The sequence below is a fragment of the Aspergillus steynii genome, assembly GCF_002849105.1.
Source record: "Aspergillus steynii IBT 23096 chromosome Unknown P170scaffold_9, whole genome shotgun sequence".
Classification (NCBI taxonomy): domain Eukaryota; kingdom Fungi; phylum Ascomycota; class Eurotiomycetes; order Eurotiales; family Aspergillaceae; genus Aspergillus; species Aspergillus steynii.
In genome coordinates, this window is record NW_020194406.1 from 1,545,249 (window position 1) to 1,561,963 (window position 16,715).

Below are 16,715 nucleotides of genomic sequence, written 5' to 3' on the forward strand. Positions count from 1 at the left end.
ATTGAAATTCATTTCCTCAGACTGACCTGCAGACATAGGTGAGATAAAACACCGCCAAGCCGATATCATACTGATGGTTGGAGATATTGATGTCCTCCTCAAATCCCAGCACTTTGGCATTGCCAATGTTGGTTCTGTCGAGAAAGGAGCATAGGAAGAGCACGGCTAGAATGGGAAGGAGTCTTGAGGCGAAAACCTCCCGAGTCAGCCATCTGTCTATGGTCCGGGCATTTGTGCCCACCTCGGGTGTGCGTGCGCTTACCGAGTGTCCAACTTCAACAGCAGACTCCGGATCAGCCGCTCCTCGGTCGTGTAGCCACTGGACAGGCTCTCGGGGGCGTCTTGTCGGGCATATTCGATCTTCTCGCCGGAGGTATTGGCAGAATCCATGGCTGTGTCACCTTGAGAAACCAAGACCAGGAACGGGAAAAGAGAAGCCAGAATGAGATCTGTAAGACGGAAAGGTCGGTGAGGGAGGCGAAGATAGATAAAGCTGTCGAGGAGCAAGTCACGCAGTTCCAGTCGGGCACCATTTCTACCTCCGACGGAGCAGCATGCGGGACGGCATCTTCGAAGGAATGGAATTGGTCATCAAGCAGATGGGGGAGAGGAGGGGGCTTACTCCGACCGGGGGGGAAAGGGAGAAGCCAGAATATCCTTACCCCGGATTCCAAGGCTTGGGCCTAAAGCTTGGCGGCCATGCATGACTGGTCGTCGGCGCTCTAGTGTCGATCTAGCAGTCGCTAGTGCTGGGCGGGCGGACGACAAGACCGCCAATGGTGCTTGTCGGATTTGCGCTTGGACAACAACGCTGCGCCGCGGGAGATGATTGGGTCATTCGTCCATTTTCCTATCGGACACGCTACTACTATCTCTATATTTACATCTCGCATGACCACTGCTCTATTCCATCAACTCGAGCTGCTCGGCAACGGTGAACGGCGCCTCGGTCTTGCTCCGGACCTCTTCAACCTCGACTCCCGGGGCGAGCTCCGTCAATAACAATTCACCCTTGGTCCGATCCACCTGGAAAACACACTGTTGGTTGATCCTCAACGTTAGATCTCAACTCCTGGTGGTCGGGTCTGCGATGGAACTCACCAAATCCGTGATGATCGTGCTGACGCACTTGGCGCCCGTCAAAGGCAAGCCACACTCGGATACGATCTTCGACGAACCGTCCTTGGCGGTATGGCTGGTGGCCACCACGATCTTGGTTTTGTCGGGGTTGGAAATCAAATCCATGGCTCCTCCCATTCCCTTGAACACCTTTCCGGGGATCATGTAGTTGGCCAGATCTCCGGTGGCACTGACTTGCAATGCCTGCGGTTAATTAGCAAATGAGCGGAGCGCGAATGGAATCGAGGGTTTCGGGCGAACGAACCCCCAGGATGGACACGTCTACATGTCCACCGCGAATCATGCCGAATGACTCGGTGCTATCGAACGTGGCAGCGCCAGGAACCAGAGTGACGGTCTCTTTCCCGGCATTGATGATATCCCTTCACGAAGAAAACGAGCGAAACAAATTAGCCTTTGTCGCGGGGAGGGGGAAGACGACGACGACGACGACGACGATCGCCTGACATCACTAATGAGAGGGACAAGCACTTACGCATCGACCTCGTCCTCGGTCGGATAGGGTCCCTTGAGTTACGATTAGCCATCCAGCTCGTGTCAGAAGGCATGCTTCTAGCGGGCACACAACTTACCATGCCTAGGATTCCGTTCTCCGATTGAATCCAAACTTTACGGCCCTCTGGCAAGAAGGACGGGGCCAGCGTGGGAATTCCTACCTCCATATCAGCGTTTGTTTTGGTACTGGCTAGCATGACGTAACTTACCGACGCCCAGGTTCACGTAGTAGCCCTGCTTCAGCTCCTTTGCAGCTCTCCTTGCAATGAGGTTTCGCTGAGCCGCCGCGGCATCCTTCGCCGTCTTGAGGGCACTCTCGTCGTCAGCCGACCGCAGCTTCTTAATCTCAATGTGCTTCTCGTCGGTAGCAGGAACAATTCGGTCCACAAAGATTCCCGGTAAATCGACGTCATTTGGATCTATAGAGCCGAGGGGAACAATGTTTTCGGCCTCGACTATGGTCAAGGCGGCCGCTTTCGCCATGATTGGGCCAAATGCCTTGGTAGTGTAGCTATATTCACACAAGAGTCAGAATCTTGAGAGGACAAGAGTCGGGTTCGCTTGCACTTACCGGAATACACAGTTGCCAGCCTCATCCGCCTTCCATGCCCGAATAATGGCCACGTCGCCAGGAAGCGCTGTCTCCATCAGATATGTCTTCCCGTTGAACAATCGGGTTTCGCGAGGATTGCCATTTTCGACCACCTTCCCGGATTCATCTAAACGGACAGGAATTTGGCCATCTTGGAGGAAGGTGTCTATGGTGCCAGGCAATCATTCCGGCGTTAGCATTCACTCCCATGCAATTTTCTTACTTCCTTTCTCCCCGTCTCTGGGAAAAGAGGAGACGGATGAGGGGCGACGACTTACGTGCACCAGTAGGAGTGAAAAACGCAGGAATGCCAGCTCCTGCAGCTCGCAGTCTTTCCGCCAGGGTGCCTTGAGGGCACAATTCAATGGCGATATTGCCGGTGAGATACTTCTTCTCGAGCGCCTTGTTGTTTCCCAGATAGGACAGAATCAGTTGGTTGACCTGGCCCGCTTGTGTCAACGTAGAAAGTCCGCCTTTCCCAGGGGCACCGGCATTGTTGGACACCGCGGTCAATGAATGAAGGGTCTCGGCTCCTCGGCGGTGCATGGCAGAGATCAGTGTTTCTGGTAGAGTCGGGCGTCAGCTCTCCTGCCAGATGCCATTTTATGATAGGACAAGGGTCCTGGTTACCTGCGACACCACAGAGACCAAACCCGGAACTAAGGATCGTCGATCCGCTCTGGATATCGGCGACGGCTTCGTCGGCATTTTTGAACAATTTCGAGGCACTGCGGTCGATTTTGGGGGCAAGCGAAGGCCGTTCGGCGGCGGCGGTCGAGTATCCAAGATACCCAGCCCCTTTCGATCTCAGCAAGGGCCGCGCGCATATTCGGGGACGGGTTGCCAATTGAATCTGCGGACGAGCCACCATCAGGGCTCTTCGCGAGCAAGCCGACGCCGAAACCCGGAGAGTCGCCATCACCGCGGTATTGAAACAAGACGGATCGAATTGAATCACGGGGGAGCACGAATGGGAGAGGGGAACAAGCCGCGCAGGGGGAAAAGTCTGCAGTCGGCCTAGAAGTAGGAGCAAGTGTTTTGTTTAAGGGATTCGGAGATGGCGAGATGACGACAGACCCTCGGGCCATCGGGCCTACTTCTGGGCGCCGACCGGTGGGGGGTGGAGTTCGGTCTTACGCCGCACGCTCACTCTACGACTGGTCTAACGCCGCACGCACAAGGCGCCTCAGAAGCTAAAATCCGTGGGATTGCCAAGGTCAAGCCATTCCCAATTCATCATGTCGTCCAGGGGCACGTCGGGAACGCTCGTTCCAAATGCCGTCCCCGCTCGGTTCACGGCATCGACGATCTGGTCATCCGACATCGCAGAGAACTGCAGCGGCTCGGACCAGAACAAAGGTGCTTCAAATGGTTGCTGCGTCGAGGAAGGTATTGGGCCGTACCCATCCAGGGTTGACGGGGGCGGGAGACTCTCGGTGGAGGTTACGGCGTGGGATTCCGCTGGGGCTGGAGCGCCCGGGTTTCCTGGGGACCGCCGGACGAGCTCCCGTAAGAAGCGTCCGTACAGGAAGGATGCACCGCTCCGGTGGTTTGGCGTTGCCCCAATCCGCTCCAGGACGCCGGCAGTTTCTTCGATCAGAGTCCGCACACTGGGGGCCAGGCTGGACCGGCTGTCTGCCGGCATCTCGCTGAGACTGAGCGCAGAGCAGGCGGCATACGATATCATGATCACGGTGTTGTTGGGCATGGATTTCAGGCGCGATTCGCCCTGGATGGCTGCCCTTAAGACATTCAACGCCGATGAGAGACCAGCAGCGCGGAAGAACCGCTTGACTTCGAGCGGCGCCGTTGGATGGTTGATCACGCCTCCATACGTTGACAACTGAGTATGGGTCACCAAGATTTCGACGTAAGGCGGAAGAGAGTGTGCTTTCGAGTAGGTTTGACGGTGTTAGTGCGTTATGAATCTGTAGTGGATGTATAGTATTGATTCCTTTCTCCCCAGCAGAACAGTAGTACTCACTTTGACCTTCTCCAATTGCCGGTGCCCAGGTTTCATACCACTTGTCATAGAAGCTTTCTATCATCGTTTTGATCCTAAAGCCTGTCATGAGCTCATGTTGTCCTAGAATGGTTCCATCCACGAGGTAATCTATCCAGGAGAACGTACGATTGGGCAGCTTCGGATCCAGTGTCAGCGATCTGGTGACTGTCGCAGTTAGACCTGACTCTGTGGAATAATTCATCCTAGGTGGCAGAACGTGGGTTAGCGATGACCGGTACCTGCAGCATGGAAAAGAACGTACCAAATTTCGACGGAGAACTGCCATCGAATTCAACGGCCCATCACGAGAGTCGGCAAAGTTGGAAACATGCCATTTATCGCAGTTCCTAATTAGAGAGGTTGGGGGAACCGTGTAACTTCTCCCGTGAGCCAAGCAAACGCTATATTCAGAAGGTCAGCATGCAATGCTTCTTTCCCCTCGGCTCTCCCAGCACAACACTTGACCACCGTACCCTCTTTCAAGCACAAAAAGCGCAATCCAAACCCTTTCTCTTCTCCTCAGAAGTCTCTGACCCCACTCGGAAGCTGGGTCTACGTCTTCAAACCCATCCATGCTCAATGCTCTCCTGGCATCGATACTATCTGCCTTGGCCAGTCTCCTGAGAAGACTACTTTCAAAACTGGTCGATGGAAGCACGATCTTATTCAAGGACAAGTCTAGGGCAACGGTCAGAGCCATGGCTATGTAATAGCATGTATCATCATCGCCTAGACAGCTTCCGGGGGCCATCCACGGGACATTCACCATGAACGCGAGAACAATCTCTACCGACCGGAGACGCTCAGTGATGACCATTTGGGCCAATGATTTGCAGTGTCTGGATAGCCTCTTGGATAGTGCAGCAGCAGAAGGCATGAACAAGGCGGCCGCCGCCATAATCGAAGTAAATAGGAAAGCGGATTGGGCACGCGCGAATTGTGCCGTATGAACAAGAGGGTCAAGGCCCCATCGAGTATGTGCCAGGTTCTGATAGAAACTGAAAGAGGTCAGCCCGGGTCCGGAATGTGATATTGACCTCCCTCCCTCGAACATACAACGAGAACAGCGTCTCGGCCTCGTGCAAAGTCACGAGCCCCAGATCAATGGGATCCATGTCTGGGCCGGTATCCAGCCTTGCCTTGGCGGGAACAAAGAAGGACCTCGCAGCAGTGAGACTGCCATCGAGGCTGTCCCGGGGGGCGCCGGCAGGCTCCACCGAGCCTAAGGACGGCCATTTGATTGTCGCACGCGCTTTCGGAGGTGATAGTTGGAGGTCGGATGCGCGGGCGAGCAACTGCAGCGGGTTTTCCGCATCGTCCAAGGAGAGTCCGTCGCCAGCGTTGATCTCATGAGGGGATTGAACGGCTCGAAATCGATCGGGATCCTCGGACGGGTCGTCTGTCTCGCTGGGTAGTCGCTGTCCCTGTATTTTGTTGAGCAGGTCTTGAAGGTTCGAGATGATGTTCTGGGGGGCACTGGATCCTGACTCGTCGGACTTGGGTCGCTTAATGGCCTCCTCTATCTGATGCAGCGCCTTTTCAAGACCTTTTCGTTTGCTAGAAGCCCAGGGTCGTTAATGTATTGCAACGAGCGTATACCGGATCACGGTGACAGGGGGGGGATTCATCCGCCCTTACTTTTTGACACCCTTTTGCCTGCCGACATGGTGACTGGGCACAATGCATTCTAGGTTGGCCTGCTTGCATTTGTCACAAGATGCATCATCACCTCGGCTTCGATTGCATCGGATCTTGCTCCTTCTACAGTTAAGGCATGCAGCTCGCCTAGCGTGGGGTGCCTTGTCAAGGTTGGATGCAGCCAGCGGATCCTCCATCTCCTCGACAGGAAACATGCATGGGTTCCTCACGAGTCTCTAACGATGTCTCTATGATACATTCGCGATGGTTTGCCCCTGCTCACCAATTAGGATTGCAACTCGTCGATCAATTTCTGATATGAAGGAATCATGAGATATGCAACGGAGGTTGACATACCATTCGAGCATTGCCGGCGCGAGAGGCGATTTGCCGCGGGAGCCGGCGGTGGACGCCCCCAGAGATGCGTGCGACCGTCGATGATCATAACTTGGCCCTCCGTGACTAGTGGGAGTGCTTTCTCCTCAATTTCTTCTTTTGATTCATTTTGTCTTACTCTATCTTACTGTATGTTTCCTCTCCTTTTTTTAAAAGCTTGCTTCATTCTGGTTTATTCTATTCAAACCCCGAGAGAGAGAGAGCCCTGCCGGATCAACAGATAAATACAGGTTTCCTTTAAAACGCCACAAGCACTTCAGAACGCAAATAGCTCTCTAGATATAATGAGATTAGGAAGCTATTATGATATCGCCGGATAGTAAAACTTCGAGGGCATAACTTCGTAAATGTCCATTGATCATTATTGTGGGCATGCTTGCATCGACAGTGCAGCCTCAAGGTCACACAGATGGGACGGGAAAATAAGACAGCACGCTTCTTGCCTGCTGCCTTCTTTTGGTAGGTCAAAGAGCGGAAAAAAAAAAGGCCGGGGAAGGCGAGGAGAGCTGAACACAATGAAAGGATCCTCAGTTAGCGGCCCTGAGAGCTCTGAGCCGTGCCCCTAGACCATCTTCGAGCTCGCTATCGGCTTGTTTTTGATCCTTGACATCTTCTTTGGGTGCCGTGTCGGCCTCCAAAGCCATGCGCATATCTACACCCGCATCGTCGGCAAGTTGCTCCATGAGGCGATCCACATCCGCCTCGCCCTCCGCCCCGTATTCTTGCATGGAAACACCCTGCGCAACGTCCTCGATCGCGCCGCTGGCGATTTTGAAATCCTCCGAGCGAGCCAGGAAGTTGTTGGCATGAGACACCAAAGTCTCGAGGTTGACACTCTTCGACGCCGCATCTAGGCCTCGCGATGCCAGCGCAAGTGTGCGAGACGTGTCCCGAGTGCTCTGTGCGGCCTTCAGTTCGTTGATAATAACATCTGCACGAGCCGCCTCTGCCCTGAGTGTCACTTGTCTTCGTTTCTCGCGTACGGCCGAAGAGGCATGGATGCGAGCGATCTGGAATTCGCGATTCTTCATCGCCTTGTCGGCCTTTGCCTTTTCGGACTTAAACGTGGACTCGGCACGAGCAGCTTCTTTCTTGAGTCGATTGGAGTGCAACTATAATCAAGACAGTCAGCCAACGGAGTGTATGTTTCGGCGCCGGGTTGAAGCAGCCTGGGGAAGGGGGGGGAGGTTAAACAGGACGAGGCGGCGAGAGAAGGGACCACTCACTTTGACATTAGTACGAGCTTCAAAGATGGGATCCTTTCGAACCATGTTGCCGATAGTTGTAGCATAAAAAAGAGGAAAATTCGAGGGATTGGAGACAGAGTGTGTGCAGCCTAATGAACCTACGGGAAAACGGGGGACTCGTGTGGAGAGCACGATGGCAAGGAATTGAGAGACAAAGTACTAACGGGCGGGGCTGCGCGTGGCAATGTCATCCAGACCGCCTTCTCTTCCTTCCGTAGGGACGATACACTCCGTATTCGACATACGCAAGATGTGCCACAATCCGGGCTAACCCCGGCGACAGTGCCAGATATTATTATTCGGTGAATAGGTTTAAATCAATAGATATTAGGGAAAAAATAGTTTTGCTTTACTGTACAGAACCGAATCCTCAGCTTTCCTTGCCCATAAGCAGAGACGTCAACGTCTCGCCGTTGTTTGTTGAACTCCTAGAACTCCATGTACCCCGAGGGGACTTTCCAATCCGATTGCGCCGACCGTTTTGCGCTGATTTCAAACCACTCAAAATTCGTTTGCGTCGTCCCGACTTCTCCAGGCGGTCTATCGCCCACGCGAAGGTTAATAAGTACTCCCAAGTCCAGCCAGTCGCTCCGGCGCCGGCCCCCGACACGGACTCCCGGCACGGGTTCTCGCTAACAGCCAGCTGCAATGCTCTGCCCGTCGCATCGCGAAGTGGACGCGCCATGGCTGGGTTGCACGCTAGCAGTCTTGCGAGAAGCCTCATCCGGAAGGGTGTCGGACGGCTCGGTGCCTTCGAGACCGACATGCTCGGAGTCGAAATTAACCATAGAATCAAATGGAAATGCTGATAGATCTCCGCCGTCGAAAACGTCAAAGGCGAACCCATCTTCAAAGACTGAAGAATCTGGCTCAGCGGACGAATCACCGTGGAATAGGCGGTGGAAGTCATCGTCAGAAAGAGGAGCTGCAACGTCATCTGCAGCGTGACCTGGAACGCCTGAGGCGAGGTCAAAAAGTGGGAGCGCGCTTCCTTCTCCTTCGAGTCCAACGACTGACACTGCAGGTCACACAACACCGCTGCAGGATGTTGTGTCATGTCGGAGGACTCAGCCAGAGTGGAAGGCTTCAGAGTGGGGGAGTAGTCGGTCAAGGATGGCGTCGGAAAGGGGATACGCTCAAGAGGGAGCTCTTCGTGCTCCTGCTTGAACAGGGTAGGAGTGAGAGTCGGGGAGTCACTGGCGGGAGATCCGGGCTTCGGCGTGTTTGCTCGCGAGCCACGGACCTCGGCAGCCAACTGGGCGACTTGCTGGTTGAGACGATTGTTCTCGGTCTCCATCTGGGACAATCTCTGCATCAGAAACTGGTTCTGTTGCTCCATCTGAATCTTCTCGTTTTCTAGCTTCTCCATCTCGAGCCTCTTCCGCTCGCGGGAGGTCTGAGCCGCGGCGCGGTTCCGAAGAACCCGCTCAATACGGCGCTGCTCCTTTTCGTCTTCAGTCTTGGCCCGTTTTCTGCATACCTTTTTGTTAGCGTGCAATTCCGGGGGGGGGGGGGGGGGGGGGGGCAGGCCAGTTTTGGGAGGGAGGTTAAGAGACATACCGAGGGGGCAAGTTGGTCTTAGGGACTGGTAGTTCCTGACCCCACGACTTCCTCTTCTTTGCGGGCTTCTTCTCTTCCGACTTGACGTCGGGCGAGTCTTCGAGTAGATCTTCTAGCGAGGTGTCTGCCGGGGAGACGGTGAGCACCGGGACATCCGATGCGGGGGTCCCGGGCAAAGAGTCGACGGAGTAGTCGTCTTCCATGATGAACCAGTCTCACGGAGAAGTTATGGAGAGCGCGGTGAAGTGATTGCAATGGATAGATGGCAGGGCGGGGTCAGATGCGAGAGAGAGGCGGAGGGCAGGCGGTCATAGTGGACAACCCCGGAACACGGGGTAATTCGGGGTTGCCTGAACGGATGCCTGAATTGGGGGCAGGCGAGGGAAAGGACAGGTGGTCAGAGGCAGAGGAAGCCAGAGTGTCTTCTCTGGACGGAGGTGGGAGGGGGCGACTCTTTTAAAGGCCAGCGTGGTCACATCCGCCCGGCCCCCTTGCAGCTGGCAAGGAGTAAAGGGGGCGGAGTCGCCGTCGTCAGCCACGAAACGGTAATCTTACCCGGCCGCCCTGGAATTCCCCGCGACCCCCCTTTGTGCGCCCTTTCATCGCGCGGGTATTTGGCCCCCCCGGACGGTATGGAGGGGGTACCGCCCGGTAATTTTCGCCCGTCGGCTCGCCCTTTCTGGACCGTCCAAGGCCGCCGCTCTTCAACCTGCGACACGCCGGTTCCACTCGGTCGCTGGGTCTCGAATGTCTCGAATGTCGGAGAGTCAAGTGCCCCGTCGGCCCTCCGCCACTCTCGGAGACCTGAGAGTCTGACTGAGACTTGGTAATTCTTATCCCCCCCCCTGAATCACTCCCCCTTCGACTCGAGGACTCTCCGGCATATTTCGGAGTCCAGCGAATTCCCACGCTACAAACTCCTACGGAGAAGGTACCGCCAATAACACGGAGTAGTGACGGAGTGTACTCCGTAAGGTAGGTACTGCGTAGGTAGCCCTGTGTGTGCACTCTGGGTGGTCGGTATTGATGTATTAATAGTAACCGGAGAATTGCATGATTATTCCGTCAGCCTTGAGAAGGGAGGTGCGCCCCACCTCAGCCGGTGTCGGGCAGACTGAATCCTTAATGTTGTTGGTTACAACCACACCTCGTCAGCTTGCGCAGAGCCGTCGATCATAAATGCCATTGGAAGATATGTATATCTGAATTTGAAAGATGCGAGGGCGAAAAAAAAAAAAAAAAAAGGAAGAAAGAAAAGAAAAGAACGAAGAACTAACGCCTCTCCCAATCGTAGTATACCTCATGATAAAACCCGACCCAAAGAAAGGTGCGCAGAAAATCCATGTCACGATGTTCCCCAAGATCAACAAAAAAAAGATAAAAAAAAAAGAAAGAAAGAAAGAAAGAAAAGAAAAGAAAATGCGACTTTTCGATTTAAACCCCTTCCCAAAACGAACATTTGATCGATTATAGCGTAACATCCATCGTATCATCACCGGCATCAAGGGCACCTTGCTTTTCAGGGTCGGGTACCACCACACCTCGCCCTCGACCAGCCAACAGTTCTCGCCTTACTTCGGGGCCGATATCCTTATGCCCACGAACCAAGAGCAGATCTAGAAGCGCTTCTCGCTGATCCTCGGTGATATCATTGCGGTAGCGCTGGGCGAAAACCAGCAGAGACTGATGCCAGAGGACAGGCAGCTTGTACATTTTGGCGGGACCATCGGTCATCATGGCATCTTCGCCGCCGTCATTAGCTCGGAAGCGCAGGAAATGGAAGACAAGGGCGTCGATCACTTTATAGGGGAGCGCGTATTTCTTCTCCAGGAAGACTCGAATAAACATGTTGACCGCGCCCGTGCTCTCCAGGGACCGCGAAGATTGTTCGGCAGAGAGATCGCACATGCGAAGTAATGCAGCGGCGGAATGCAGGACAGGAATGGAGACCCGTGCAATGACAGATGAGACAATATGAGCCTCGCGCAGGGTGCAGGTACCGCTAGAGACAAGGGGGAACAGCAACCCCTTGAAAAAGCAGGCGGGTTTGTACAGTGCCTTTTTCAACGAGTTGTAGGTGTGCACGTTAAGTTTCTTGGTCTCGTAGATCTCTTCCCGGACTCGGTCGAGAAGGACGGTAGAGATATACTCCTGAGCAACAGCCGGTTTGGATGAGATGAAGATTCGGGTCCCGGCGTAAACAGCATTTGCGGACCATGACTCGGGACGAGTGATGGAAAGGAGAGTCGGCCAGTTGGGTACGGAAGGAAGAATCTTGAACGGCTTGGGAAGAGGTCCGGATTTGTAGCGCGAAAGGATCATGCCGACCCTGTTCTCAGTCAGTTCTGGGTCCAAGAAGCTTTGCGGGGATATTCCATCGGTCCGTAGAAATACATACTTTTCATATACTTCAACGGCCTTCGCCGGTATCTGGACGGCATCTTCTGGCAGTCCTCCACCCTGGATGAATGGACCACCATCCCCCGACTGCTTTGCTTCGTGCTCCGCAATTTTCTCCAATATGAGATCGGCCAGGTTGGTGCTCTGACCATTAGACTCTTGTCCACTAGGGTTGAAGATTGGGTCTTCATCGCCGCCGGGGATGAATTTGTGAAACATATCAAGGTCATTCGGATCAACCTCCTTCAGGAGAATTAGACATACGCTCCCAGAGAATAGGTATGATGAAAATAGAAGCAAAGGTGAACAGGAACACATAGGTTAACATACCACTTCTTCGATTTCTTCTTCATCATCCCATTGGTCCTCTTTAAACTTCTCCTCGTCGTCTGATAAAGCTTCGTTATCTTCGAACCGAGAATCGAAGTTGAAAGCCGAGTTCACGTTCTCCCCAGTCGATCCTATTGCCGCTCTGCGCTCAGCTGCATCCTCATCTGCCAGTTCCTGCCCAATCTGCAAGATTTTCCGAGACATTTTCGCATCGACAAACCGCTCGCCATCGTGCTGATCCTGGTCCTCCCCTGGGCTGCGTTTTCCCTTCTTGCTAGATTGGGTTCGCAAATGGCCCGCCGACATGATATCTTCGGCCAACGGGTTATGCCTGCGAGCGGCAGCGGAACGAGAAGACGTAGCTTTCGGCATGGTGAACAATCCTTCTCACGTCTTATGAGAGGGAAGAAACAAGGAGTGTATCGAGATCGGGATGAGATAAATCTCTGCCGTATGACAGCAAAGCACGGCCGTATCTTGCGGGGTCGCCTGCCAGTGAATTCAAATCGTGTAGCTTTTGCTCATACAGGCGTGATCTAGAAATTGTGTGTAAATTTTTGGATCATGTGACCCCACCCTGGAATTTTTTTTTTTTCCTTTTTAAACCCGCCGATGCCCGAACTCTGTGCAGACCGCCTTGAAAGCGCTCTTATTTATTGGTGAGATTACTCACCGCTTTACAACCCCGCCCGCTCCTGGACCAACGAATCCTGTCCCAAGACGCTCACCGCCATCCGATATCAACCAGCTCGAGACTACCCGACCTACGGAGTAGTATCCAAGCTCTATCGGCCGCTCGTGGTTCTACTGCGTACTGTAGCTCCGTGGGTCGAGCAAACATGCTCTTGTCCCCTCGAGCTTCACATTGCTTATCTTTGGACAATTTCCGAGTTCATGCTTCTTGCTGTGACAATCCCCACATGGTAACTGCGGACAGTTCCTGATGCGATGCTCATGGAGCCACAATTGCGACATGCACTGTTTGGATTGTCATTATTCCTGGAATAGAACGGCATGATGTTATCAATCGTCACTTTTGGAGCTCGGTTCGAAAAGCAATGTAGAGCTTTGCGTCGAGAAAAGACGCAGGACGCAAAACGGGTGAGGTGACTGGGCTGAGAAAAAGGAGGGAGTGGGTTGAGTTGAGAGGAAGAGGTATGAGAGCGCAGGTCTTTGATTTCTCATATAGAAGGGCGAACAACAGCTCCTTGGCTTTGTGGGCATCAGTCAACAAGGGAAGGGGGTGTGTGATTGCCGAGTGAATGAACTATATTATCTATGTAGAAAACGCCTTTTATACATAAAACGGGGAGGGGTTGGACCCAGGTTGCTATTGTCTTCACTCTCAGTATCTCGGATGGCTAACTACATGCCCAAGTAGATATTTATGGTACCCATTAGTTTGGCTACCATTTGATATTATTCTCGGATCCCATCACGTAAGACAGTTTGGCCGAGTGGTTAAGGCGCACGCCTGCTATTTCGTGAGCGTGTACTTTCGAGTGCGCAGGTTCGAATCCTGCAGCTGTCGGGATTACTTATTTTTTATCTTCAATAGCTCCGCTCCCTTTTCTAATTACTCTATATATATCAATTAAGATGTGGTCATTGTTGGGGAAGTACTTATGCTTTCCCTCTTTATACACACTATCTCTTCTCTTGACATGGCTTTCTTCCCATGGCCGATGTACGGGGGACAACAACATTTAGCATCGTCCAAGGAAACCCAGTTCTTTCCTCCAATGCGAACAAGCGGTACAGAGAAGAGAGAACAGAAGTGAATAAAAACAGACGGACAATGGCTTCCCGGCGTGGCCACTATCAACAAAGGACGAGCGAGTCGGTACCGGCTGATAGTCTTGCTGGATCCATGGACTATATTTCCAAAACTCCGTACATTGTTACTGCCTTCCGTCCTAGTGCGTGGTTATGATTATTGTTGCCACCAAAGCCCAGAGCACTAATCAAGAAGACAGTCTGAACTTGTTTCTTCAAGTATCATCTCATATCACCACCCTATACATGGGCAGTTAGCGCACGGATGAGCCAGCCCAAGAGTTTCACCGCTTAATTACTCCCTTTCCGGTATTCAACCCCCATGGCTTGACCATCAATTATCGAATCATTGGAGGCATGCATTCATTTGATAGCTTCGTCAATATTATCTATCCCTTTGGATCGCCGCGCTAGTCCTTGTTTCTGGTTACTTCCGACGCAGAACCGAACAAGTGAATCGCTTTGGAGGTTGAATATACGTCCCTCCTCTTCTCGTGCCCATCCAGTACCTACTAATCATAGGCCTCACCAACGTTCCGCAGTGGCTCCGCAGGCTACTCCCCAAGACTGCAAAACCGAAACTCGACAGCGCCAATAGATATATCATCGGTTTTCCGTCCGGTGTCGGTTTTCTTTTCTTCGGCGAGTGTTACACAAGAGACAGTTTGGCCGAGTGGTTAAGGCGCACGCCTGCTATTTCGTGAGCGTGTACTTTCGAGTGCGCAGGTTCGAATCCTGCAGCTGTCGTTTTTTGGTCGTCCCACAGTCACGTGACAGGGCACATGAACAGCAGGCGGTCTATACTCCCGTATCTGTTGGGTAGTGTAAGACCTTTCTTTATCTAGCCTTTCCCTGGTCGTTCTTTCGTGCAGCCACGATAATAATATCTAACATCCCGCGCCAGTGCAGTGCGGAGGGTAAAACTCGTGTTTCTCTGTGGTTTCATGCCATGGGATTGCCAGCATTAATCCGACCCCAGTTTCTTCTCGTTTGCCGTGACGGTATTCCAACCAATTTATTCCGCTTTAACTACCCCAAAGGATTTCAATACCTTACTTCTCACAACATTTACGCGTCATGGCATCAGCAAACCCAGCAGGGTCTTCTGCGCCCTCGTCTAACATAAACTCACCAATTTTGCCGCCCAGTGGCACACCCCTTTTGAATGGGACACTGTCTGACGCGAATGCGAGATCATCGCCTGTATCACAAGGAAATGCATCAGCCCAGGCTGATACTGCAAGGTCAAAGCGCAATAAACGTGACAGTCGCAAGAAACGTGAGGCGAAGGGGATGGACCAAGAAAACCCCCCCAAAAAGAAAGCAGTGGCTGTCCAAAATACGGCCCTTACCAGTTCGGAACTGAATATCCTTCGACCGTTGTTGCTCGCTGAACCTCGACCATCAGATCTTCTCCCTCCCCAGCCTCGTCAACTGAATCTCGTGGATAAGAAAGCCTCAGATGTGACTGGGCAGATTCGGGCCTTCTATGAGGTTGTTGACAAGCTCACTAATAAGAACGGGTTTCGTTATGGCTATGCCATTGCTGACCCGGGTTTCCCTCATATTAAATACCGTCAGACCGATGTTCGTCCGTACCAGGCACGGTTTAGTTTCGAAGATTCTCCAGCAGCGATTCTCTTCAGCGAGGATGCGCTTGCAGTCACAACCAATGATCCATGGCACACCGCCCGCGCCAACGTTTGCGCACGGGAAGGGAATTTCTACTACGAAGCCCGTATAATTAGCGGCGTGGTAAGCGATATAAACACCGACCCTTCTAGCGGAAGTCTTGGACGATCTTCGAGGGGCCACGTGCGTCTGGGGTTCGCTAGGCGAGAGGCGGATGTCGACGTGAACGTTGGTGTTGATTGTTATGGTTACGGCATTCGGGATGTGAACGGCGAAGTAGTGAATCGAATGCGCTGCGAGTATTTTTTCCCAAAGGGCGAGGCAATCCGGGAAGGCGATGTCATTGGAATGCTCATTTCCCTTCCGCCTCTTTCGCTCCATAAGAAAATAGTTGAAGGGACCTATGATCCAGCCACCGACGACAACAGCGCGCCGAACGCAGAAGCACCTTCGGCTGTCAACATCATTCGTGATCGAATTCCATTCCACTATAAATCCGACTTTTGCTGGCAACAATCGAATGTGTTCCCTACGAAACACTTGCGCGACTATGCCTTCAATCTTAAAGAAACCCCAACATTCGGGCCACCATCTCCACTGAACTCGGAGGATGCATCTTTGCGGACACTCCCCGGTTCGAGCATCACGATATTCAAAAATGGTGTCAAAATGGGCACGCCTTTCAAAGAACTATACGCTTTCCTTCCCCCGGCCAGTCGTCTTGCTAATGGCACCAATAACCTTGGACTCGGAGAGCGGGAGAACGCAGACGATGGGATGATTGGCTACTATCCTGCCGTGAGCTGTTACGGCGGTGGTGCAGTTGAATGCCGCTTCGAAGGTCCCTGGTGGTTTGGCCCACCTTCTCACACGGAGAGTGGAGCGCCTATTCGAGCTATTGGGGACCGGTTCAACGAACAAATAGCGGAGGACGTCGTGGCTGATGTTGTTGACGAGGTCGAAGCAATGCTCCTGTGGGGCGGTGTTGATGGCGATATTGTCGGTAATTCTGAGATGGATGGTTCCAGTTCTGGACCGGTAGGGGGCTCTGAAGTCCTCAAGGCGGGCGTCGGGGCAGCATATGAATCTGCCTTGGCATCGAGTTCCAAGCTTGAACCCGCAACTATCGAGAACGCAGTCCCAGAAGGAACCAGCGAGGTACCAGAGCTAGATCCTGGACTGGGCCCTGGCCATATCACATTCGACAGTACAATGAATGTCGACACCGCAGACACGCCCCATGCGGCAACGCCCTCGACTGTGCCAGAAAATACGACTATTGGTGAAGATATTGAAATGTCTTGATTTTCCAGAGAGATATATTAAGGCCACATACCGTTCGAAGTATGAGACTCTTTTGCAGATAGGCTCACGCGAGTGATTCATTCAGCTTCGGGTATAATAAAGCTTCAACCGGCTATTATTTTTTAACCCCTTGGGATTTAATATGCTCTCCATCGATGTAAACCAGTTATGGCCCGTTGAAATGGATGTCAAATAAACA

General features: G+C 52.8%; 6 protein-coding genes and 2 non-coding genes across 8 annotated transcripts; 3 read left to right on the forward strand and 5 right to left on the reverse strand.

The window, feature by feature from the left end:
- Nucleotides 1-903: 903 nt before the first annotated feature.
- P170DRAFT_480404 (3-oxoacid CoA-transferase) lies at nt 904-3,146 on the reverse strand (the record flags this gene model as incomplete). Its single annotated transcript, XM_024853773.1, has 9 exons — nt 904-1,038; nt 1,102-1,323; nt 1,385-1,502; nt 1,616-1,647; nt 1,713-1,792; nt 1,845-2,146; nt 2,207-2,393; nt 2,506-2,790; nt 2,858-3,146. The coding sequence occupies 9 exons, from the start codon at nt 3,144-3,146 to the stop codon at nt 904-906; spliced, it is 1,650 nt and encodes a 549-aa protein (XP_024699955.1).
- A 267-nt stretch (nt 3,147-3,413) lies between these two features.
- P170DRAFT_368185 (uncharacterized protein) lies at nt 3,414-6,067 on the reverse strand (the record flags this gene model as incomplete). Its single annotated transcript, XM_024844844.1, has 7 exons — nt 3,414-4,117; nt 4,212-4,285; nt 4,359-4,435; nt 4,495-4,633; nt 4,706-5,230; nt 5,289-5,789; nt 5,871-6,067. 7 exons carry the CDS (start codon nt 6,065-6,067, stop codon nt 3,414-3,416), a joined length of 2,217 nt encoding a protein of 738 aa, XP_024699956.1.
- A 345-nt stretch (nt 6,068-6,412) lies between these two features.
- On the reverse strand, nt 6,413-7,635 carry P170DRAFT_513805 (putative SNF7 family protein Fti1/Did2). The gene is made up of 2 exons (XM_024855146.1): nt 7,493-7,635; nt 6,413-7,378 (listed from the first exon to the last, which is right to left on the reverse strand). Exons 1-2 carry the CDS (start codon nt 7,535-7,537, stop codon nt 6,794-6,796), a joined length of 630 nt encoding a protein of 209 aa, XP_024699957.1. The 5' UTR covers nt 7,538-7,635; the 3' UTR covers nt 6,413-6,793.
- Nucleotides 7,636-7,883: 248 nt separating this feature from the next.
- hacA (transcription factor HAC1) lies at nt 7,884-9,276 on the reverse strand (the record flags this gene model as incomplete). The annotated part of the gene is made up of 2 exons (XM_024851142.1): nt 7,884-8,985; nt 9,074-9,276. 2 exons carry the CDS (start codon nt 9,274-9,276, stop codon nt 7,884-7,886), a joined length of 1,305 nt encoding a protein of 434 aa, XP_024699958.1.
- Nucleotides 9,277-10,326: 1,050 nt separating this feature from the next.
- On the reverse strand, nt 10,327-12,298 carry P170DRAFT_393111 (snoRNA-binding rRNA-processing protein ENP1). The gene is made up of 3 exons (XM_024846007.1): nt 11,804-12,298; nt 11,472-11,716; nt 10,327-11,402 (listed from the first exon to the last, which is right to left on the reverse strand). The coding sequence occupies exons 1-3, from the start codon at nt 12,173-12,175 to the stop codon at nt 10,541-10,543; spliced, it is 1,479 nt and encodes a 492-aa protein (XP_024699959.1). The 5' UTR covers nt 12,176-12,298; the 3' UTR covers nt 10,327-10,540.
- A 948-nt stretch (nt 12,299-13,246) lies between these two features.
- P170DRAFT_t193 lies at nt 13,247-13,334 on the forward strand. The gene has a single exon. It is a non-coding gene; the product is annotated as a tRNA-Ser (tRNA).
- Nucleotides 13,335-14,238: 904 nt separating this feature from the next.
- Nucleotides 14,239-14,326, forward strand: P170DRAFT_t194. The gene has a single exon. It is a non-coding gene; the product is annotated as a tRNA-Ser (tRNA).
- P170DRAFT_290312 (SPRY domain-containing protein) lies at nt 14,253-16,710 on the forward strand. Its single transcript, XM_024843238.1, has one exon. The coding sequence runs from the start codon at nt 14,657-14,659 to the stop codon at nt 16,514-16,516; it is 1,860 nt and encodes a 619-aa protein (XP_024699960.1). The 5' UTR covers nt 14,253-14,656; the 3' UTR covers nt 16,517-16,710.
- Nucleotides 16,711-16,715: the final 5 nt, after the last annotated feature.

Coding starts and splice junctions, on each gene's coding strand:
- P170DRAFT_513805 (XM_024855146.1), bottom strand. CDS start 7,537: ATGGTTCGAAAGGATCCCATCTTTGAAGCTCGTACTAATGTCAAA. Junction 7,379..7,492: donor AAGCTCGTACTAATGTCAAA/GTGAGTGGTCCC, acceptor TCTTGATTATAG/TTGCACTCCAATCGACTCAA.
- P170DRAFT_393111 (XM_024846007.1), bottom strand. CDS start 12,175: ATGCCGAAAGCTACGTCTTCTCGTTCCGCTGCCGCTCGCAGGCATAAC. Junction 11,717..11,803: donor AAGAAGAAATCGAAGAAGTG/GTATGTTAACCT, acceptor ATTCTCCTGAAG/GAGGTTGATCCGAATGACCT. Junction 11,403..11,471: donor GCCGTTGAAGTATATGAAAA/GTATGTATTTCT, acceptor GACTGAGAACAG/GGTCGGCATGATCCTTTCGC.
- P170DRAFT_290312 (XM_024843238.1), top strand. CDS start 14,657: ATGGCATCAGCAAACCCAGCAGGGTCTTCTGCGCCCTCGTCTAACATA.